We start from the raw sequence: 23,693 nt of genomic DNA on the forward strand, positions 1-23,693 counted from the left end.
GGGTGTCCCTGCAGCACTGGGGGCTCAGGGAGGGAGGGGACAGCCACCCCCAGGGCCTGGGCAGCTCCTGCTGCTGCTGCCAGGGGTGGGCTGCTGGAGGGAACTGATTGCGGAATTCATTGGGGAATGCATTGTGGAATTCATTGGGGAATTCATTGGGGAATGCATTGTGGAATTGTGGAATTCATTGGGGAATTCATTGTGGAATTGTGGAATTCATTGAGGAATTCATTGGGGAATTGTGGAATTCATTGGGGAATTCATTGTAGAATTCATTATGGAATTGTGGAATTCATTGTGGAATTCATTGTGGAATTCTTTATGGAATTGTGGAATTAATTGTGGAATTGTGGAATTCATTGTGGAATTCATTGTGGAAATAATTGAGGAATTGTGAAATTAATTTTGGAATTGGTCTGGGCAGTTCCTGCTGCTGCCAAGGATGGGCTGCTGGAGGGAATTGATTGTGGAATTCATTGGGGAATTGTGGAATTCATTGTGGAATTCATTGTGGAATTCATTGTGGAATTCATTGAGGAATTGTGGAATTAATTGTGGAATTGTGGAATTCATTGTTGAATTCATTGTGGAATTCATTGTGAAATTCATTGTGGAATTCACTGTGGAATTAATTGTGGAATTGTGAAATCAGTTGTGGAATTGTGGAATTCATTGCTGAATTCATTGCGGAATTCATTGCTGAATTCATTGTGGAATTCATTGTGGAATTCATTGTGGAATTCATTGTGGAATTCATTGAGGAACTGTGAAATTAATTGTGGAATTGTGGAACTGGGGGACTGTCAGCCCAGCCTGAGTCACATCCCTGACAAAAATCTCCAGCCCCCCTCCCAACACACTGGGCTGCATTGAGAAGGGGTCTCCACCTGCTTGAATCCTGTAAATGCTGGAACCAGGCGAGCTCAGGTCCCTCCTGAGCCTCCTTTTCCCATGGATGAACATCCCTGGTTCCCTCAGTCTTCCTCCTGCAGCTGCTCCCCAGCCTTTGGTCACACACCCTGTCCAAAAAGGGAAGGTTTAGATTAAAAACTTTGTGCAAAAAGGGAAGGGTTTACTCTAAAACATTACCATTAAATTAATGTTTTAATTTAACATTAAAAAAGAAAAATCCAGACAATTACAAAGCACTTTCCACGCTGGACCCCCGCACCAAATTTCCTTGGGAGTTTAATTCCTCTTCCCTCCTTGTTTATTATCTCATTTCTCTGGCCTTCTGTTAATCCATTTTCTGAATAAATGTTTATTTGCTGCTTTATTTAATTTTTCCCCTGACCTTCACAGCTCCACGTGATCTGGATGGGAGGCAGGAGCTGCTGAAGTGGGGAGCAGCTCTGTGATGGGTTTAATGTGCACTCCAGGCTCAGCAGAGCAGATTTTAAATGCCAAATCTGCTCCTAGATCAGAGTCTTTGGAGGTGTGGGAAGAAATACGGATGCAAAACAAACATTTTTAAATTCCTAATAAATATTAACATTCCATTGTGATGCTGCACACATATTGGAGACATAATTAATAAATTCCGCAGATTTTAGTGATCTGAATGTAATGATCCCTATCAGGCAGTAAATAGCAGAAAAATTACCAGCATACTGATACAGCAGAAATCCTGATTTGTCTCAAACTGTGAGGCTCCAGAAATGCTGTGGGAGCCAATTTCCATCGCTGGCAGGACGATGTTCCTGGGAAATCTCTGCCAATAACAACATCCAGGGTTTGCCATCCGCCCCGGATCAGGCTGCATCGCTCGTGTCATCTGACAGGATTACACTGTGCAGCAGGGCTGCAGCTCCCTGCTTATTTGGGGGTTGTTCTAATTAATGGACCTCTCAGATTCATTCCTTTTCCAATTCTGTTTTGGAAATGCACCAGTGCTGTGACCTGCTCAGTGTCATTGTAACGAGACTTACAGACATCCTCAACGAGCTTTGATTTAATTTCCTCGCTGTAAAGCCCAGATTAAAGGAGAGCCCAGTCAATTAGGAATGGAACAAAGCTCGTACTTAAGAGGAAATCACTTAATCTGCACTCTGTAAATCTGGAAAATTCTCCACCTTCCACCATGTCACAGCTCCAATCTCCCCTCAGAAAGACTGGAAAGTTCCTGCTGAGAAGCCCCAGAATGCAGCAAAAGCCTGCACAGCTCTTGTGGGCCAGTTCTTTGTGGCTTCAGCAAAACCTGTGGGGGGACTGGGGCTGGCACACAGCAAAACCAGGGAGAGAAAAGCCCCAGCTGGACAGCACTTGGGTTAGGGGAATGGACGAGCCCCAGAGCAAGAGGAAACAACACAATAAATGTGGTTTAGTCCTCTCTGTGAGCAGCTCGGATTCTCCAGGTGCACACAGAGTGGTTGGAACAGCATCATTAATTTTTAAAAGCACCAGAAAAACCCAATTTTGTCTCCTTTGCAAACTGCCAGGAGCAAGCTCAGCCTCCCCTTTAGTAGGAGCATCCGTCTTCCAGGAGCTCTCTGCACACACACAGGAAAATGCTGCCTGTGCTTGTGGGGTTTGGAACCAGGGCTGAGCTCCTGGGCTGCCCTGGGGGAGGTTCTGCAGGGCCTCTTGGGCCCTGTGTGTGCTGTGCCCCTGCTGGTGGCCCCTGTGACCGTGTTCACTGGGGTTCTTGGGTGAGGGAACAGACGAGGATCTGACTCCATGGTTCAGAAGGCTGATTTATTATTTTATTATAAATATTACATTAAAACTATACTAAAAGAATGGAAGAAAGGATTTCATCAGAAGGCTGGCTAAGAATAGAATAGCAAAGAATGATAACAAAGGCTTGTGGCTCCAACAGAGAGTCCAAGTCAGCTGGGCTGTGATTGGCCATTAATTAGAAACAACCACATGAGCCCAATCCCAGACCCACCTGTTGCATTCCACAGCAGCAGATAACCATTGTTTGCATTTTGTTCCCGAGGCTTCTCAGCCTCTCAGGAGGAAAAGTCCTCAGAAAGGATTTTCCATCAAAGATGTCTGCACCAGCCCCCCTGACAGCCCTGTCCCTCTCGTTGCAGTCTCTCCCAAGATATTCCGGATCTCCAGCGACATCGTGGTGAACGAGGGCAGCAACGTCACCCTGGTGTGCCTGGCCACGGGGAAACCAGAGCCCTCCATCTCCTGGAGACACATCTCCCCCTCTGGTGAGTGCCTGGGGACAGCACAGGGGCAGCAGCGGCACCAGGGCTGTGCCACCCCTGGGCCCTGAGTGCGGCTGGGCTGGCAGGGCTGGGGGTGCCTTGGGGGGCTCCTGGAGCAGGGCTGGGCAGAGCTATAGGAACAAAGTGGGCATTTATTAAAGGCATTCACAGGGTGCACCTTGGGCACTGCAAGAGCCTGGCCAGGGCTCTACACCAGGATGGACCCTGAGTCACAAGTTATGGCACTTTTATAAATTTGGGTCCAGTTCCATGTTGGGGTTCATTGTCCAATTCCAGCTCCAGGTTCTGCAGTCCCACCCTCCCAGGTTGCTCTCCTCAATTCTCTGTTGTTTGCACTTTTTGGGGCTGAAGCTGCAATGCTGTCCTTGGTTCTGGGGCAGGAAAAGGATTGTTCTGTGTGCCTGAGGAGAGGACAAGGATTGTTCTGTGTGCCTGAGCTGTGAGGAGAGCTGCTGACATTTATATGGAGTTCAGAGTTGTACACCAATGCAGTGCAGAGCCTGGGAAATGTGAAAGCTCAAACTTCAGGCATCATCATAACACAGGGACGAGGACAGAGCTCCCTAAATATGGATGTATGTCCCTACAAATGTTGTAATCTCAGTCATGGATCAACCAATTCCAGTTGAAATCCAAGCAAGGATGGAATGAGGAGCACAAGGCGCTCCCTAGAAATGGGAAACGAGAGTTAAACACAGGAACAGGCCATGCAGTAGGTTTGGTTTATTCTCATTTCTTCCACTGCTACAGGTTGGGATTTATGGTCCTGCTGGGTCCCTCCCTCAGGATATTCCAGAATTCCTCACCACTGAACCATTTCTCCACGATTCAGCTTATCAGAATGGTTTTGCTGAACGAATTCAATGATGTGTGTGAAAAATTGTTAACAAAATGGCAACAGAAAGCATCCCTGCTGTTGGATATTTCCATGTATCCCTTTGGTTCCTCAAAGCACATTGAAAGGAAAGGTTTTGGCCAATGTCAGGGCCACTGCAGCTGCTGCCAGTGAGCAAAGCAGGGGCTCTGGGGAGATGCCTGCTCTGGAAATGAGGATTTTGTGCTCCCCAGCTCTGTCCCAGGCACTGCCTCTGTCACTGGGACTCTGCAGTCAGAGCTGGCTGTGCAGAGAGGGATTGCTCTGCTCCCCCAGCCTGTACACAATCCTGTAATTACAGACCAGAAGGGTTCCGTGGGCTGCCACAGCCTCTCATCATCCCCAGGAACAGTTGGCTTTACAAAGCAAGATCTGGGAAAAAACCCTCACTTCTGACCTTTAAAACAATGACAACGAATTCAGCCTGAAGTGTCCATCAGGGGACTAGAGGAAAAATTCAGTTGTAGCAGAAAATGGATTTTAACTAAATGTCAAATAAAATTTTATTGGAAGCCCTGGTGATACTTTGGATTAATGGCTTAAAGCGTTTGAGTGGCTGCAGAAAGGAGCTGGGGTGATGCTCCTGGAGAGGGAGGAGGAGAAAAGGAGAATTATTGCACTCAGGCTGCAGCAGGGGCTGAGGGCGAGCAGAGCATCCTCATCTGGAGTTCAGGCAAAATGCAGAGGTGGCACCTGGGGACACGGCCAGGGGTGGACCCAGGGGCTCAGAGGGACTTCCCAACACAAATGAATCTGTGGAAATTAATGCAGGGAGTCAGAAGGGCCTTCAGTGACCCCCCTGGATGTGCTCCTTGCTCCCAGCCCCATCCATCCAACCCCACCCTGGACACTTCCATCATCCCAGATCGGGGATTCTGTGCCCTGGGGATCCACAGACACAGCAGGGTCTGGAGGGGGAGAGCACCGGCTGCAAAAGGCTCAAAAATCCTGTCAGATGTGAAGGGAGCAAGCCCAGTGCTTACAGTAAATGAAAGTGACTCTGATGAAGGGGAGAGAGTGATGAGGAGGACTCCGTGGATATCAGAAGGTTAATGAATTACTTTATTATACTATACTATGTACATTTCATCCGGACTGGATCTGCCCAGCACTCGCTCTGCACACACCTGCTCACACTGCCCAGAATCTCGTGGCTGTCAGTGACAGTCCTGATACACACACACACACACACACACTCTCCTGGTCCTGATAGCCAAGGAAACAGAACACCATCCCCATGGATAAACAGCCTCCACGTTGCATTCTGCTTTGGCACAACACAGGCACAGCAGCAAGCGGTAAGAATTGTGTTTTCCCTCTCTCTGAGGCTCAGAGAAGGTGAATCTCAGGAATCCTCGGGAAGAGCTGTGCCTTGCTTTTCCCTGTGAAGAGAAACGTGGCAGCGAGCGCTGGCAGGGGCAGTCGTGTGCCCCAGAGGAGGCTCAGTGCCCAGGGCACACGGGCACAGGTGTACCACAGCCCTCCCAGCACACCCAGGGAGGCAGAGAGCGTTGGTATTCTGCCTGCAGCTCCTCTCCTGCCTCAGCCTCGGCTGCGCTCGCTAATTCCTGCCCGTTCTGGCTGTAATTCCCAGCGGCACTAATGAGGCTCCCGGGCAGGCAGCGCATCTCCCATCCAGCACTAAATTATATTAACCAAGCATATTTAGAATATTCTCAAATTGTTTGTCAAAGCTGCTGCTAAAAGATAAGGAACTGAAATCTCTGAATACAAATGACTCAATGTAGACTAATTCCAGGATATGATCATGATTTACATCAACACAGCCTCGACTCGCATGAGGTCGGATTCAATTTTTCTGAACAAGAGATAAATTGAGCCTTTCGTAGGAATAAAAATAAAATGCATTTCAAGGTGATTTTTAAACTTAGTCCGTAAATTATTGGCCCGGAATCTTTATTGTGCGTGTTTAACTTGCAGTCATTATGTAAATGCTCTCGTTCTATAAATATTCATTACACGGCCCCATTATGTAAATCCAGCAAATCTCCCCACTCAGCGTAACAGCGTCGGGCTGCGGGTTGTAATCTCCAAATCTGTATTGTTGAAATGTCACCCGAATAAATTGCAGGTATTACTTATTTTGTTCTGACATTTCCCAGCAAAGTGCAGCATCGATAGTTTGGGAATGAAGGCAGAATGTTAAAGGATGAAGTTCTGCCAGGGCACAGCTTTAGCTCTGCTGTGTCCCACCAATGCCTGGGCAAAGCTCTGCGGGCAGCAGCAGCAGCTGACACCCAGAAATCTCCTGATAAATGATCCTCCTTGCCAAAATTCAGGTGCTGTGCTGTAGGGGGATACAACATAAGAAAATAGAGGTAATATAGAAAGTAATCTTACCCCATTAAGGAGTTGCAGCTGAGCCAAGTATTAGAGATTGGGAGCAGGCCTGATTTTAACAGGCCACACCTGTAGTCAATAAGAAGAGTGTGTTAAAAGAGTGGATTGGTTGGTTGAGGGGAGCTGGATCCATTGGCTGCTGTGAGGACAAGGAACAGTCAGTGCCCCAGAGGAGATGCCCACAAGAAACCTCAAGGAGGCATGAAACTCTACCAATGTGGAACCCTTGCAATGCAATGACAATAGAACTCTGGCACTGCAATGACAGCACCGTGCATCAAAACCCTTCTCCGCTTTGGTTTTGGCAGAAGTTTCTCATGGGGAGCTTCCCCAGCTGGGGAAGGAAGGGATGCTCAAGGGAGGCAGGGATAGCACAGGGCAGTGGAGTTAAGGGGAAGGAGGGTCAGGCCCTGGCATGGAATTCTTTCCTGCGGGGCCCTGAGTGCCCAGAGCAGCTGTGGCTGCCCCTGGATCCCTGGCACTGCCCCAGGCCAGGCTGGACACTGGGGCTGGAGCAGCCTGGGACAGTGGGAGGTGTCCTTGCCATGGAACAGCAGAGTGAAATGGGATTTAGGATCCCTTCCAACCCAGAGCATTCCAGGATTCTGGGATCCCTGCTTACTTCCAGCTTCATATTTCCCAGTTCTTCCCTGCTCTCTTTCCTTTTTCTCACAGTTTAATCTCCATCACTCCTGGTCAGCAATTTTCCCGGAGCAGGAGGATGATGAGTGGATGTAGGGATGGGCCTGCATTGGAGGAGCAGGGTTCCAGACACTGTGGATAGAGGCAGATTTTCCCATGTGGAATGCAAGGCAGGTCCTTGGCACCCCGGTGTTCATTCTGTCCGTTCTGCAGAGCACTGCTGTTCTTTGAGGGAGGGATTGAGCAAAGCCTCCCTAAATCCTGAGCAGCAAACCCAGACCTGGCAGAGCCTGGGCTCCCCCTGCCCCTGACAGAGAGGAGAAGGGCTCTGCTGGAGTGCCAGTGCTTCAAACCTGCGTTTCCAGGCTGCAAATCCTCAACTGACAGGAATTATTATCGGATTTCCAGGGCTTTGCCTGTGTACAAAGGGCCAACCCTTCAAATGCTCCCTCTCCTGCTCACAGATGGCTTTAAAGCTGGAAGTTTTAGAAAGGAGTTTCTGGCTTGTTTCCTTTTCCTTGCTGGCTCCCGAGCAGGGAGCAGGTATTGCTGGGGAGGGTGTTGCTGTTGTTCTCCCCCGGAGCAGAGCAATTGTGCACTGTGGATCTCTGAGCAGAGAGGAGCTGCTCTGCCCCTGCCTCCCCTCCACACCGAGGGGCTGCTCCAGGATTGCCCTTACTGTGGGAAGGATCTCAAACTGCACTTTCCTGACCCTGCAGCTCCAGTTCAATTGGCAGGGGCTCCACAGCCTGGCAGTGACCCCCTTGCCCAGGCTGCTTTGGCACAGAGAGCTCAAACCCAGGGACTGTTCCCTCCTGGGCCAGGAATCCTGCAATGGTTTGGGTTGGGACCTCAGAGCCCATCCAGTGCCACAGGCAGGGACACCTCCCACTGTCCCAGGAGCTCCAAGCCCTGTCCAGCCTGGCCTGGGACACTGCCAGGGAGCCAGGAACAGCCCCAGCTCCTGAGGAAGGCTCCTTTGTGTAGCCATGATATTTTCTGAAAAATCCTTTCCTTAGGAATTTCCCTCCTGAGAAGCTGAGAGGCCTCAGGAACAAAATGCAAACAATGGTTATCTGCTGCTGTGGGATGCAACAGGTGGGTCTGGGATTGGGCTCATGTGCTTGTTTCTGATTAATGGCCAATCACAGCTGGCTTGGACTGTCTTGGTCAGTCATAAACCTTTGTTATCATTCTTTCTTTTTCTATTCTTAGCCAGCCTTCTGATGAGATCCTTTCTTCTATTCTTTTAGTATAACTTTAATATATATCATAAAATAATAAATCAGCCCTCTGAACCATGGAGTCAGATCCTTGTCTCTTCCCTCATCCTGGGACCCCTGTGAACACCATCACACACCTTTGGAGGAAGCTCTGGTCAGCTGGAGGCATGGATGAGCAGTGTTCCCTGGAGAACACCCAAATCCTGCATTCCCTGGGGCGTGGGATGGCTCAGGTGGCCTTGGCTCCCCCACCAGCCCTTCCTGAGAGCAGTGACATTCATGGGGCACTGCTGAGGGCCTGCCTGGCTCAGTCCTTCTGCAGCCTCCCAGGGAGCTGAGGGCTTTTATGAGTGTTTGATAAGAATTTCATGGCCCGCTGGTCATCCTGGAGGGATTGCTCAGCTGGTAAAGGCATAGCTTGTCATTAAATCAATGGTGCCTGCTATCAAACACGGGGATTAATTAACAGTTTAAAGTCAAAGGAGCACCCAGTGGACACAGCTGGGTGGGATTCCTCCCTTTGCCTTTGGATCAGCAATAAAATCACTCCCAAAACGGCCTCCCAAGCCACAGCTCTGTGTGAGAAAGGCCACGTCCTCTGGGTTCAGTTCTGGGGATTTTGGCCTTTTCTTTTTAACAGGACCTGTAGTACCAGCCTCGGGAGGGTTGGTATCAGGCTCCAATTTAGTGACATCCAGTGCCAGCAGCCACTGCTCCGGGGGAGGTGACACTGCCCTGCAGCTGGGGCTCTCTGAGGGACACTCCTCAGAAAGGGACACTTCTACCAGGACCATTGCAGGCCTTTGAGCATCCCTTCAGGAACAATTAAAGGCATTCCTGGAAATCCTCAGGCCTTCTTAAAATCCTTTAAAGAATTCTCTTTAAAATACACTTGTCAGGAGAAGAATGCTCCAGCTAAGATGGTCAAATAATTGGGGCTTGGTGAAGGAACTGAGGGACAAGAGTGGGATCAAAATCTTTTTGAGATACAAACTAAAATTGCCCAAAAGCATGGCACAGAAATGAGCAGGATCTTTTTCTTTTTGACAATTTTATGATAAATGGGAAGCATTTCTTACTTTTCAATAAAAGTAGATGAACTCATTAATAACTCATAGAATGCAATGAAAATGAGAGTTTTAAATGCAGGCTGAGCTTATTCCCACAGATATCAGTTCATTTTTACCTGAGAAAGGCTGCACTTTTGAACGAGCAGCATGTGGATCTCAGGAGACATGTCAGAGCTTCAATTATCAGAGCCAGCCCAACGTTTTCCCCTCTTTCCAGAGCCAGCCAAGCCCAGGCTTGTGCAGAGGCACCAATAATTCACCCCTTGATGGCCAGGCCATAACAGCTCTTCCTAGTGGGTTTTTCCCAGAGCTCCCAAAGGCACAGTTATTAACAGCCAATTAAAGGCTTTCAGGCTGGGAAAACACTTCCAGCAAGGCTTTTAAACCCTTAGACCTATAATTTCCAGCACCTGTGGTGGCGGCTGCTGTGAGAGGCTGTGCTGCAGTAATGGTGGCACTGAACTTCTTGGGGTTTGTGATGTGGTGAGCGCCTTGTGAGGAACCCAAACCCATTAACTGGCCATGGAGAGGCTGGGAGCACAGCTGGGAGCAGGAGCAGCTCCAGGTGAGGGACACCAAACACTCCCTGCCAGGTGGGAACAGCAGGAGAGGGCTGGGAGGGGCTGGGGAGCGCCTGTGCCCCGTGTTGGGGGGGACAGATGAGTTCTGGAACAATTCCTGATGGGTTCCAGTGTTTCTAGAGCTGGGCCAGTGTTCTGGAACAATTCCTGATGGGCTCCAGTGTTCCTGGAGCTGGGTCAGTGTTCCTGGAGCTGGGTCAGTGTTCCTGGGACAATTCCTGATGGGCTCCAGTGTTCCTGGAGCTGGGTCAGTGTTCCTGGAGCTGGGCCAGTGTTCCTGGGACAGTTCCTGATAGGTTCCAATGTTCCTGGAGCTGGGCCAGGGTTCCTGGGACAATTCCTGATAGGTTCCAATGTTCCTGGAGCTGGGTCAGTGTTCCTGGGACAATTCCTGATGGGCTCCAGCTGAGCTGGGCCAGTGTTCCTGGCTGGGAACAATTCCCAGTGGGTTCCAGGGCATGGAGCAGGCACAGACACCAATGTTTCTGTTTGGCTCTCTGTCCTGTCCCAGCACAGGGAGATCGCTGCCTGTCCTGGGAATCACTCAGGGACTGTCCTTATTCCTGTGTGACACCCAGATCCCATTCCTCTGGGTCCTGTGGCCGAGGAGAGCTGTTAATGATTGGATCCAGTTAATTATTGGCTGGGATCAGCTGCTCCAGCAGTGGCACTTGTCCCTGCAGCTGGCCCTGGGCTGGCTTTGCTCCACCCTGCAGGGCAGGCTGGGCTCTGCAAACCATCAGCACTCAGGGATGCTGAGCTCTGAAGGCAGGAATGGTGCAGTGCTGGGCTGCTTTGGGCTGGAGGGCATTGACAGCTCATCTTGTCCACCCTGCCGTGGCAGGGACCCCTTCCCCTGTGCCAGGGTGCTCCAGCCTGGCCTGGGACACTGCTGGCAGCCAGCTCTGTTCCATGACATCCATTGGGTACAAATTACCCGGGTGTATCTCAGAGCTGTTGAGTTTCTCTGTGGAGCTGGGTCAGGAGGGAACCTCTGGCCAGCTCCAGGAGTTTGGGGGTGTCACCTCCCCTCGGAGCTGGGGCTGCTGCATGGAGCAGCAGTGGCTGGGCGTGTTAAACTCCAGCTGCTGTGCAGATGTTGGGTTTCAGGAGCTGTGTGCTCGGCCTGCTGTAATTTCCTCCTGTGGTTATTTCATTGCAGCCAAGCCCTTTGAGAGTGGGCAGTACCTGGACATCTATGGGATCACCAGGGACCAGGCTGGGGAGTACGAGTGCAGTGCAGAGAACGACGTCTCGGTGCCGGACGTGAAGAAAGTCAAGGTCACAGTGAACTGTAAGTGCTCTTATTTGTTATTGCCTCGGTGTGGTGGAGAAGGAGAGTCTGCAGCAGCAGCAGACTGCAGGAGCTGCTGCCTTGGTCGCAGTGGCTGAGGGGGCTGTGCTCTGTCACCTGGGTGTCACCAGAGAGTTTGAGGTGCAGGCTGTCATTCTGGCTGATGATCTGAGCAGCTGCTGGTGGCTGCTCTGGATGCTGGCCTGAGCCCTTCCTGGTTTCTCTTGTTGTGGTGGTGCTGGAAGTGATGTGAGGAGATGAGAGGCTCTGCTTGGGTCCCTGGATGGGGCCTGATCTCCATGGAGTGTGAGCTACTCCCCGAGGAGGGACAGAGGGACACTGCTGTGGGGACCCTGCAGGGTGCTGGTGACACCAGCAGCTCTGACCTGCTGGGATCTCCACGCCAGGGAGGTGCTCTCAGCTTGGCCCTGAGTCTGATCTAGCACTCAGCATGATGTGAAATGTTCTTTTTCCCTCCAACATGTGAGAAAACTCAGGCACAACAATGTGAATAATTTCTCTTGTTTGTTCTAACAGTTTTCTTTGGTTAACCTCAATTACCCAGCGTGTGATTTGTTTCTGGTTTGGAGTTGCTGTGGCAGCTTTATTGGTCACAAATATGAGATGTCAGCATTGTGCCTCCCCCAGAGGCCTTGTTGGAGCTGCTGTGTGAGCAAATCCCCTCATGCCCTGTCACTGTGGGGCCGCTGCTGTCACCTGGGGCATTCCCTGCTGCCCAGACCGCTCTTGTTCATGGGGCCAGGGCTCCTGGGGCACAGGGAACAGTGTAGGGGCCCTTCATTTCCATAAAACTGGTAACAGCAAGGCTTCCTCCCCAGAAATTCCATCCTTTTGTTTGGCGACTGTGGATGTGGGTGGGTGGTGGCTTTGGCAGTGCTGGGGGAAGCTTGGGCTTGATGTCTTGGAAAGCTTTTCCAAGCTAAATGATTGTGTGGGTTCTCTTCCTCTGCTGCTGCTCTCACCCACTCCTCGTGCCATTCTGTGAATGTATTCTTGGTGCCATTCCATGATGGTGCTCCTGGTGGAGCATTCCATGGTGGCTGTGCTCCTGGTGCCATTCCATGGTGGCTCCGCTCCTGGTGCCATTCCATGGTGGCTGTGCCCCTGGTGCCATTCCATGGTGGCTGTGCCCCTGGTGCCATTCCATGGTGGCTGTGCTCCTGGTGCCATTCCATGGTGGCTCCGCTCCTGGTGCCATTCCATGGTGGCTGTGCTCCTGGTGCCATTCCAGGGCTGTGCTCCTGGTGCCATTCCAGGGCTGTGCCCCTGGTGCCATTCCATGGTGGCTGTGCTCCTGGTGCCATTCCAGGGCTGTGCTCCTGGTGCCATTCCATGGTGGCTGTGCTCCTGGTGCCATTCCAGGGCTGTGCTCCTGGTGCCATTCCATGGTGGCTGTGCTCCTGGTGCCATTCCATGGTGGCTCCGCTCCTGGTGCCATTCCAGGGCTGTGCTCCTGGTGCCATTCCATGGTGGCTCCACTCCTGGTGCCATTCCAGGGCTGTGCTCCTGGTGCCATTCCATGGCTGTGCTCCTGGTGCCATTCCATGGTGGCTCCGCTCCTGGTGCCATTCCAGGGCTGTGCTCCTGGTGCCATTCCATGGTGGCTGTGCTCCTGGTGCCATTCCATGGTGGCTGTGCTCCTGGTGCCATTCCATGGTGGCTGTGCTCCTGGTGCCAGTCCATGGCTGTGCTCCTGGTGCCATTCCAGGGCTGTGCTCCTGGTGCCAGTCCATGGCTGTGCTCTTGGTGCCAGTCCAGGGCTCCACTCCTGGTTCAGGGAGGCATTGGCACCTGGATATTCATGGCATGGAGAGGCTGTTCAGTCACCCAGGCAGGGACAGAAAATGCCCAGGTTTAAATGACTCTGTGAAATTCAGGTTTCTGGTCTGGGCAGCTTCCAGCCCTGCACAAACACAGAGCTCCTGGCACACGTGTGGCTCTAATGACTTACAGGGGGTTCATTACACTGCTTGATACACCAGCAGCTGCATTTTCTACTCAATTTGTGCCTGTCCTCCCTAATTTCCCTTGGAAAAAGGGCGGCCTGAGAATCTGCCTGAATCCCAAAAGGCTGGGGGGGCAGGAGACGAGAGGAGCCATTGAAGCTGCTGGTTGGTGCTGAAGGAATGCTCCACCAAATCAAGTTAAAATAGATAAGATGTAATCCAATTTCATTTCACAAGTAAATCCTATTAGCATTTTCCGTTACATTTTGCAAAGCAAATACTGATTTATAGATTATAATATTGAACCCTGCTTGGAATGAACCAGTGTCTGGATTTCATGTGTCATCTGAAAGCTGGTCTGAAACTCTCCAGGTGCTACTGTCACTTTGCTCATTCTCTCCTGCTCTATTACTGTCATGCTTGAAAAATATTAAAGGCAGCTGCTGAATCCTAGAATTTCCAGTAGAGCTGAGGCCATGGCGAGGGGATGAGGAATGGGATGTGTGCCTCAGGAAACTGGCATTTATTTGCATTTATTTCAAAGTGTCAGCTGTCTAAATAAATAGAAAATGTGGGTTTATAGTGGAGTGGCATTGCAGAATTCCCTTTTGTTAGGATAATCCACGTTAAGGTCAGTTTGCCTGTAATTGTACCTCGGACAGCTCTGTTGCAGCTGGAGCTGTCAGACTTCACTGAATCAAGATCCGCTGGCTTTGGGAAGGGAAAGGGCATTTTTGAACTCATTGCTGGGTGGTTTTGTCCAGTTTTCAGGGTACCTTTTCCATTCCCCTGGATGGTTTCAGGGTCCTCAGCTCTGGCTGTGTGTCCCTGAGCCCTGCCCAGCAGAGCAGGTGGGAGCAGAGCAGGAGCAGGGCTTGGCACTCGAGCCCAGCTCGGCTGCCCCAGCCCATTCCTGGGAGCCTGCTGGCCAAGCTGCTCTCCTCTCGGTGGGGCAGGTGCTCTGACACCTCTGCCACAGCATTCCAGGGCTGTGCAGACACAGGGCCTGCCTGGGACAGCTTCCCCCAGGCCGTGCTGCCTGCCCAGGACTCACACTGCAGCCCTGCATTTACTTAATGCAGCCTTTTAGGAAGCTTCTGAAGCTCATTAGGCTGCTTTAGCTCCAATCAGTTTGGTTTATCCAGGTGTTCACTGCATTGCTCTTTCCTTGTCCCAACCCGGGACACAAAGCCAAGGATTGGGGTCGCTGGGTTGGTGAAATCTTGTGTTTGGAATGATTGTGTCCCAGAGCTTGGAAACGCTCTCAGGAAAAGGGTGACTCGTGGGGGTGTCCTGTGCAGGGCTCAGGGCTGGACCATGGTCCTCATGGATCCCCCAGCTCAGCAGATTCTGTGATTTAACCCTTTCCTTTTATGCACGTGCTTTGTGTCCTTCAGCAAATCATCTCAGTTTGGGTTTTGGGAGCTTCATCCCCAACCTCATCGGGTTTTCCTGTGCCTCTGGAGCCTGGGGCTGTGTGCTGGGAGCAGCTTCCACGTTCCCTGGGACCCTGGGTGGGCATCCCAGCCCTTCCAGGAGCTCTCAGCCAGCCCAGTGGGGTTTGGGGGCCTGTTCCAGAGGCAGGTCCTGTGCCCTCCCTGCTGGGGTGCTTGGATCGATCAGGGATTTCTCTGGGGTGCTTGGATTGATCAGGAATTTCTCTGGGATGCTTTGATCAGGGATTTCTCTGGGATGGTTTGATCGATCAGGGATTTCTCTGGGATGGTTTGATCAGGGATTTCTCTGGGGTGCTTGGATCGATCAGGGATTTCTCTGGGGTGCTTTGATCAATCAGGAATTTCTCTGGGATGGTTTGATCAGGGATTTCTCTGGGGTGCTTTGATCGATCAGGGATTTCTCTGGGATGGTTTGATCGATCAGGGATTTCTCTGGGATGGTTTGATCAGGGATTTCTCTGGGGTGCTTTGATCGATCAGGGATTTCTCTGGGATGCTTTGATCAATCAGGAATTTCTCTGGGATGGTTTGATCAGGGATTTCTCTGGGGTGCTTTGATCAATCAGGGATTTCTCTGGGATGGTTTGATCAGGAATTTCTCTGGGATGGTTTGATCAGGGATTTCTCTGGGGTGCTTTGATCGATCAGGGATTTCTCTGGGATGCTTGGATCGATCAGGGATTTCTCTGGGGTACTTTGATTGATCAGGGATTTCTCTGGGGTGCTTTGATCAATCAGGAATTTCTCTGGGATGGTTTGATCAGGGATTTCTCTGGGGTGCTTTGATCAATCAGGGATTTCTCTGGGATGGTTTGATCAGGAATTTCTCTGGGATGCTTTGATCAGGGATTTCTCTGGGATGCTTTGATTGATCAGGAATTTCTCTGGGATGCTTTGATCAGGGATTTCTCTGGGATGCTTTGATCAGGCATTTCTGGCAGTGGGGTTTTTCTGGTGCAGGGATGTGTGAGTTCTTGTCAGGAATTTTAAGTGGGGTGTTTGTTTTCGCTTGGCCAGGCCGGGCTGTGCTGAACAGCTCCCCTCATTAGCATTTCTCCCCTCATTAGCATTTCTCCCCTCATTAGCATTTCTTCGAAGGCTCCTCGCTGTTGCTATGGTGCTTTGCATAACATTATGGATAATGCTGCGATTTTACTTTGAAATCAGACATCCTGTACAAGCCACGCCGGCCTAATTAAATCTGTAACCTTAAATCTCCTGGGGAAAAACACAGCAGGGCTTGGGGGCTTGCTGGGCTGCCAGTCCCTTGGACATGTCACTGAGCCTTTTCCCAGGAGGTGTGCCCCATCCCTGGCCTAGGATCAGCATTTCCTGGGCAAGGTCTTGAGTTTGGATTCAAGCAGGAAAATTGCCTTGGTTATTATTAAGTATGAAGGCAAATCCCACATATTTTCTGGAGGTCTCAGTCCTCCTCTGCTTTGGCACCAAGTATAAAATTGCTCAGAGCAATTTAATTTTAATTTCCATTTTCCTCTAATAAAAGAGAGGGGAGGAGGGGGCTTCTCTCGAAGCAGAAACCAAGAACTCTGATTCTTTCTGGCTTTAATAGCTCCTGATTTGCTGCTCCATGTTTATAGCCCTAACTTTGGGATTTGGGGTTAAGGGCAGCCCTGGCTTTAGGAGCCAAGCTTCACTGCCAGGGGTTCTGCTGCTTCCCCAGGTGTCAGGCAGCATTCCAGAGGGGACTGTGGCACTGGGTGGCACTGGGGACTGCTGGCACTGTGCTCCTGGCTCATGCTTGGTGCTCTCCATGGAGCAGAGCAGGGGGGTTCAGTGCCCAGTGGGGTTTGCAGGACGTGCCCTGCTCTGGGCGGTGTGGGTGGTGCTGGTGCTGCTGGGCACATCCCCAGGCACCTGCCCGTGCCAGCTGTGCCAGGGCACGGCCCCAGCCTGCCCCGTGTGCTCTGTGAGCTGTGGGAAGGCAGCTGAGAGGGCTGGCCCCTTGGTTTGGGGTTCCTGTCCCAGCTGCTGCCACCATGGGCAGTGCAGCGCCCTCCCCTCTGCTCTTCCCACCCAAAAACATCTGCAGGAGAGCACAGCTGGAGCTGGGCTGCTGCTCTGAGTGGGGACAAGGGTGCTGCTCCCTGACACGTGCTGGGGACAGGGGTGGCTCCTGCATGGGACCGTGGCCAGGCTGGGAGGGCTGTGCCTGTGCAGGTTCTGCCCAAGGGCTGTGCCTGTGCAGGCTCTCCCGTGGCTGTGCAGGTTTTTGGCAGGGCTGTGGCTGTGCAGGATTTTGGCAGGGCTGGGGCTGTGCAGGTTCTCCTGTGGCTGTGCAGGTTTTTGGGATGGCTGTGGCTGTGCAGGTTCTCCCGTGGCTGTGCAGGTTTTTGGCAGGGCTGGGGCTGTGCAGGTTCTCCTGGGGCTGTGCAGGTTTTTGGCAGGGCTGGGGCTGTGCAGGTTTTTGGGATGGCTGTGGCTGTGCAGGTTCTCCCGTGGCTGTGCAGGTTTTTGGGATGGCTGTGGCTATGCAGGTTTTTGGGATGGCTGTGGCTGTGCAGGATTTTGGCAGGGCTGGGGCTGTGCAGGCTCTGCTGGGATGGCTGTGCATGTTCTCCCATGGCTATGCAGGTTTTTGGGAGGGCTGGGGCCGTGCAGGTTCTCCTGTGGCTGTGCAGGTTCTCCCATGGCTGTGCAGATTCTCCTGTGGCTGTGCAGGTTTTTGGGATGGCTGTGGCTATGCAGGTTTTTGGGATGGCTGGGGCTGTGCAGGTTCTCCCGTGGCTGTGCAGGTTTTTGGCAGGGCTGGGGCTGTGCAGGTTCTCCTGTGGCTCTGGGTTCTCCTCTCAGCCCAGCCCAGCTCCTGGCTGGCTCCTCCTGCTCCACACTGCCCTGACTGTGCGGATGGGACCCTGTGCAGATGGGACCCTGTGCAGCTGCTCCAGCCCTGAGAACTCTCACATTGCAGATCCTGCTGCGATTGAAGACTCTGGGGAGGCTGTCAGGGCAGTGATGGAGGGGACACCTTTCCCGCAGCACATCCCACACTGCTGGAGCAGGGAATCACCAGGAGCTGTGTCCGTGGGCTCAGGGTGCGAGGACTGAGCTGCCCACCGGGCTGAGGGAGGTGAGGGGGCGGCACAGCCCTGGTGGAAATTCAGGCTGTTGTTTAAATCAAGGCCAGCAGAGCTGGGTTTGCAGCCACCAGTCCAGGGCTGCCAGCAAAATGTTTCAGGTGAAACCAGTGCAAATAACAAGTTTGGGTTGTTGGTTTTTTACATAAGATAAAGGTCTTTGGAGAATTCCTGCAATCCTATAAATTGGAAGTTTTGTTCATGCACAATGTCATCAGTTGAAGTTTGGTTTTTTTTGCTTTTTGGGTTTTGCCTTGTTATTTTTGGTCACCATTAGGACTAAATTGTTATTTAGCTCATTTGCAAGCTGGCCTCATCACTGAGAACCTATCTGAGCTATGTGATGTGCTATCTCATAGCAACACAATGAAAAGCAGCTCACACCAATTCGATAAGAACTGCTCTGACAATTAAAGCCACCTCAATTGCTTGGTGAGGAGCAATGTTGCTGCTTTGAAGGAAACATTTCCCTTCACTTGGGGGGAAGGAAGCCTCCTGTAAAGCAAGGTTGTCATTTAGTGTCCTTCAGGTGCTTTTATTAACATTTCAGCAGTCAGATTAAAACAATGGAGCTCAGGTTTGAGACTGGAGTGCAGTTTGGCTCTTGAATTCCCATTGATTTCTTTGGGGGGGAGGGATGGTTTGTGCAGAGGTTCTGCCAGCTCTGAGTGGCTCCTGCTCATCCCTGCAGATCCCTGCTCGTCCCTGCTCGAGGGGCAGGGCTGCTGCTGCTGTCCCTGCTGGGCAGGGGGCTCTGTGCTGGCACAGCTCCTCACAGGGGCTTGGCAGGGCCACAGGAGCTGCAGCATCAGCACTCAGATCTCCTGAAAGACAAGGAGATGGTTTGCACCTTCAAGAGAAACCTCTGCTTGCCCTGCCAGGAGGTGTTGGTTGGGAGCCAGCAGTGCCAGGGAGGGACAGGTGTGCCAGGACAGGGGGTGCTGCTGTCCCCAGGTGTGCAGGGACAGTGGGTGCTGCTGTCCCCAGGTGTGCCAGGACAGGGGGTGCTGCTGTCCCCAGGTGTGCAGGGACAGGGGGTGCTGCTGTCCCCAGGTGTGCAGGGACAGTGAGTGCTGCTGTCCCCAGGTGTGCCAGGACAGGGGGTGCTGCTGTCCCCAGGTGTGCAGGGACAGGGGGTGCTGCTCTCCCCAGGTGTGCAGGGACAGTGGGTGCTGCTGTCCCCAGGTGTGCAGGGACAGTGAGTGCTGCTGTCCCCAGGTGTGCCAGGACAGGGGGTGCTGCTGTCCCCAGGTGTGCAGGGACAGTGAGTGCTGCTGTCCCCAGGTGTGCCAGGACAGGGGGTGCTGCTGTCCCCAGGTGTGCAGGGACAGTGAGTGCTGCTGTCCCCAGGTGTGCAGGGACAGGGGGTGCTGCTCTCCCCAGGTGTGCAGGGACAGTGAGTGCTGCTGTCCCCAGGTGTGCCAGGACCTTTGATTCCTTGAGAGGCTCCCAGGAACACATCTGGGCAGAGCTACAGGAATAAAGTGGGCATTTATTAAAAGGCCTTCACAGGACACACCTTGGGCAGTGCAAGAGCCTGGCCATGCCTCCACCCAATTTGGACCCCAGGTCAGGAGTTTTCACCCTTTTATAAGTTTGGGTCCAATTCCATGCTGGGGTTCATTGTCCAATTCCATCTCCAGGTTCTGCAGTCCCACCCTCCCAGTTTCTCTCCCCCATTCCCTGCTGTTTGCACTTTTTGGGGCTGAAGCTGCAATGCTGTCCTTGGTTCTGGGGCAGGAAAAGGATTGTTCTGTGTGCCTGAGGAGAGGACAAGGATTGTTCTGTGTGCCTGAGCTGCGAGGAGAGCTGCTGACACTTTATAAGGAGTTCAGAGTTGTACACCAATGCAGTGCAGAGCCTGGGAAATGTGAAACACTGCAAAGGCAGCTGGGGCAGGGGAGGTTTGGGATCAGGGAATGTTCCCCATGGAAAGGGTGCCCAGGCCTTGGCAGAGGGTCACAGTGCCCATCCCTGGAGTGCACTCAGAGCTCTGGGCTGGGGACACGGTGGGGATGGGGCACAGCTGGGTCTTGGTGACTTTGGAGATTGTTCCGCACCTGACTCTGTGGGAGCAGCCGTGAGACACTGCCCCAAAATGGGTGGGAAATACTGCAATCAATATATTGCTGGTTTTCATAAAGACACCTTGTGAAGTTTTCAGGCCACTGCTGGTGAAAGTGTGGCACCAGCCCCTGGATCTGGGGGCAGGACAATGCATAGAAGGGTTTTGGGAGGTTTTATCTGCTGCCCTGCTCTTGCTGTCACTTTAAAGCCAAAGGAAGGTGCCAGTGAGACTCTGGGCACCTCTGTACATCCGAGTCTGCTGGGCCCCTCTTGGCCCTCCTGGGGGCAGCAGGAATGTGCTCCTGTGATGGTGCTCACAGGGGTCTTAGGATGAGCGAAGAGACGAGGATCTGACTCCATGGTTCACAAGGCTGATTTATTATTTTATGATATATATTACATTAAAACTATACTAAAAGAATAGAAGGAAGGATTTCACCAGAAGGCTGGCTAAGAATAGAATAGCAAAGAATGATAACAAAGGTTTGTGGCTCAGCTCTCTGTCCGAGCCAGCTGGGCTGTGATTGGCCATTAATTAGAAACAACCACATGAGCCCAATCCCAGACCCACCTGTTGCATCCAAAAGCAGCAGATAACCATTGGTTACATTTTGTTCCTGAGGCCTCTCAGCTTCTCAGGAGGGGAAATCCTAAGGAAAGGATTTTCCATAGGAGATGTCTGTGACACACCTTGAAGCCTTGCAGTTCCCCCATCCCAGAGGTGCTGGGATCCCATCTGGGGGTGTGGAGCCCCCAGGGGCAGAGCAGGAGCTCCCTGGCAGCCGGCCCTGCCTGCAGCCGGTGCCTTTCCCTCTGCCAGCTCCCGGCCTCCAGGTGATCCCACTTTAACCACCAGCGAAAATACAGCTCTGGAAATTGAGGCTTTAATGGAAATGAGTCATCTCTAAAGAGCTGCTGCTGTTGGAAGAGCTGTTGGAAGCAGCAATTTGGAGCAGAGCTGTGTTAGACTCCAGGCTAGAGCCAATATTAATGGAGAGCTCTCCAGCTTCCAAGAGTGTTCCCCTGCCCAGATCACTCTTCAGCAAAAAACAATTACTTAAAATATTTCCTAATAGTCAACAGACTGCAAAGCAATATTTCTGCCTGTGATTGCATTGTTCCTGGCTGCTGTGGAGCCAGGCTGAGGCCTCCCTGTCCCTTGCAGAGCCTTTGAGGTGATGGTCAGAGGGGTCTGAGAGCTGCTGCTGGGGCCACAAAAAGCCAGGTCTGAGCAGTGTCAGCCCAGTGCAACTCTCCATCCCTTGATATTTTATTTTTCATGGTTTTTTAATCCCAGTAATTGCAGTTTGAAATGGTTCTGCACTAGGAATGTGCTGTAATGACATTATTACAACCTGATTTTTCCTGGGGTTCAAGTACCTGCTGTGGTGGCAAAGGTGTGGTGGAGGCAGCACATGGGAGCTGCAGGAGCTTTGAGAAGTCCCCTCTTGCTTTTGTGGTTTAAAAGAAAGCTCTGCTGTGGATGCAAAAGGGAGGAAAAGCTCCAGCACCACCCCTCAGGCACCAGAATCCATGGAGCTGCTTCTCTTCTGCTCTCTTCAGATAAAGCCAAAGTGCTTTGAGGCTGGAGTGGCCGTCTCTGCAGCTCAGAGGTGCAGAGCAAGCCCAGGCTCTGTGGTGGAAGGTGGTGCCCCAGGCAGGGCCAGGACCAGCACAGACCCCGTGGCTCTGGTTCCTGGTTGTGGGAGTGGCTGCTGGACTGGCAGAGTTCAGTTCCCTTGGAAGAACTCCCTCCAAAATGCTCCATTTCCAGTGCTCGTGGAACCAAACTCTGTGAGATGTGGGATGTGTCCCCACCCACGTGTTCTGCTGCTGCTGCTGCTGCTGCTGCTTGGGGTGGGACCGGTGCCCCAGAGGGAGCTGGGGAAGGGAGAGGTCAGGGGTGCTCCTGAGGCAGCAATTCCTGGGCAGGGAGCTCCCAGGAAAAGCCAGCTCTGCACCCAGGCGTGTGCAGGGGATCTGCTGTCCCTCCCTGAGGAACGGTGACAGCCCTGGAACAGGTGACAGCCCTGGAATGGGTGACAGCCCTGGAACAGGTGACAGCCCTGGAACGGGTGACATCCCTGGAATGGGTGACATCCCTGGAACGGGTGACAGCCCTGGAACAGGTGACAGCCCCTGGAACGGGTGACAGCCCCTGGAACGGGTGACAATCCCTGGAATAGGTGACAATCCTTGGAACAGGTGACATCCCTGGAACGGGTGACAATCCTGGAACGGTGACATCCCTGGAACGGGTGACATCCTTGGAATGGGTGACATCCCTAGAACAAGTGACAATCCTTGGAATGGGTGACAATCCCTGGAACGGGTGACAGTCCCTGGAACGGGTGACATCCCTGGAATGGGTGACATCCTTTGCTGTCCCAAGGACACGCAGCCATGCCCTGGGACGAGCTGGGCAGCCTGGCCTGCTCCTGGAGCCCAGCACTGCCTCTCCCAGGTGGGCAAGCCCTGCCAGAGCCACACCCAGGGGAATTTTTCGGTTCCATTTTCAAATTTCAGTTTTATTTTCCATTGCACTGTGACCGTGTTCACAGGGGTTTTTGGATTGGGGAAGAGAGGAGGATCTGACTCCATGTTACAGAAGGCTGATTTATTATTTTATGATATATATTACATTAAAACTATACTAAAAGAATAGAAGAAAGGATTTCATCAGAAGGCTGGCTAAGAATAGAATAGCAAAGAATGATAACAAAGGTTTGTGGCTCGGCTCTGTGTCCGAGCCAGCTGGGCTGTGATTGGCCATTAATTAGAAACATCCATCATGGGCCAACCCCAGACCCACCTGTTGCATCCCACAGCAGCAGATAACCATTGGTTACATTTTGTTCCTGAGGCCTCTCAGCCTCTCAGGAGGAAAAGTCCTCAGGAAAGGATTTTCCATACAAGATGTCTGCGACAACACAGACTCTTTCTGGAGCTTTCCTGCTCTCAGCAGAACCCCTGAGGCCATGGCTCTGGCCGTGCCACTGTCACCTCCCAGCAGAGCTGAGCCCTTCCCTCAGCTCACATCTGCCCGCAGAGCTGGGCAGGGGCAGCCCAGCCCTCCCTTTATGCAAACTGCACTTTTTAATACAGAGCAAGAGCTTCGAGACCTTTCATGGCTCCCTCTCATTCTTCATGAGCTACATATGTACATCAGCTCCAACACTCTGTCAGGGAACAGGGGTTTTCAATCAAAAAGACTGTCAGGAAAGCTGATTCACTAACAAGAAAGCTGTCAAGCTGTGACAGCTGCTGTCTTTGCAACCCCAAACAATCTGTTCAGTGCTAACTGTGACTTATGCTTGCATTTATTATCAGCAGTAATGAGTGCTGGCCTCGGCAGCAGCGCTGGGCTCACCTGGCTGCCTGGGGATGCAATCACAGCGAGCTGGATGGGAGCCCTGTGCTGCCGAGCAGCTCTGCCTCTGCCCCTGAGCTCCCACCCAAACCCCAGTGCAGCCCTTTCCTTGCTTTTGTAGCTCCGTGTGGATCTGGGGGTTCCATCACTGCTGGGAGCTAATGGGAGTGGGGTTTCTGATTTCCCCCTCTGTGCTGAGTAATGGATTTCAGTTTAAGCACAACGTGTTTATCCACAGAAACCAGTGAGGAAATTTGGGCTGGTGCTTAATTATCCCAGCACCTCAGAGACCACAAGATTCCCACCCTGGGAAGGGAAGGGAAGGGAAGGGAAGGGAAGGGAAGGGAAGGGAAGGGAAGGGAAGGGAAGGGAAGGGAAGGGAAGGGAAGGACCTGAGGGCTCAGGCAGGTGCTGCTGTCCAGGTGTCAGCACTCACACTGTCAGCATCTAAAATGAAAAAAGAGCGAGAGCACGTTGACATCTCCCTCAAGCAAAGTCTCCCAGCTCTGT

At 52.2% G+C, this 23,693-nt stretch overlaps 1 protein-coding gene across 3 annotated transcripts in view; it reads left to right on the forward strand.

Annotated features, from left to right (window-relative positions):
* The window catches only part of NEGR1 (neuronal growth regulator 1), a 185,498-nt gene that overhangs the window by 103,532 nt on the left and 58,273 nt on the right, over positions 1-23,693 (forward strand). For all 3 annotated transcript variants that reach the window (XM_066555848.1, XM_066555846.1, XM_066555847.1), the window contains exons 3-4: positions 3,039-3,164; positions 11,096-11,227. In XM_066555848.1, the coding sequence (XP_066411945.1) occupies positions 3,039-3,164; positions 11,096-11,227 (258 nt within the window). The remainder of the gene's footprint in view (positions 1-3,038; positions 3,165-11,095; positions 11,228-23,693) is intronic.

This window comes from Molothrus aeneus, chromosome 9 (genome assembly GCF_037042795.1).
Source record: "Molothrus aeneus isolate 106 chromosome 9, BPBGC_Maene_1.0, whole genome shotgun sequence".
Lineage (NCBI taxonomy): Eukaryota > Metazoa > Chordata > Aves > Passeriformes > Icteridae > Molothrus > Molothrus aeneus.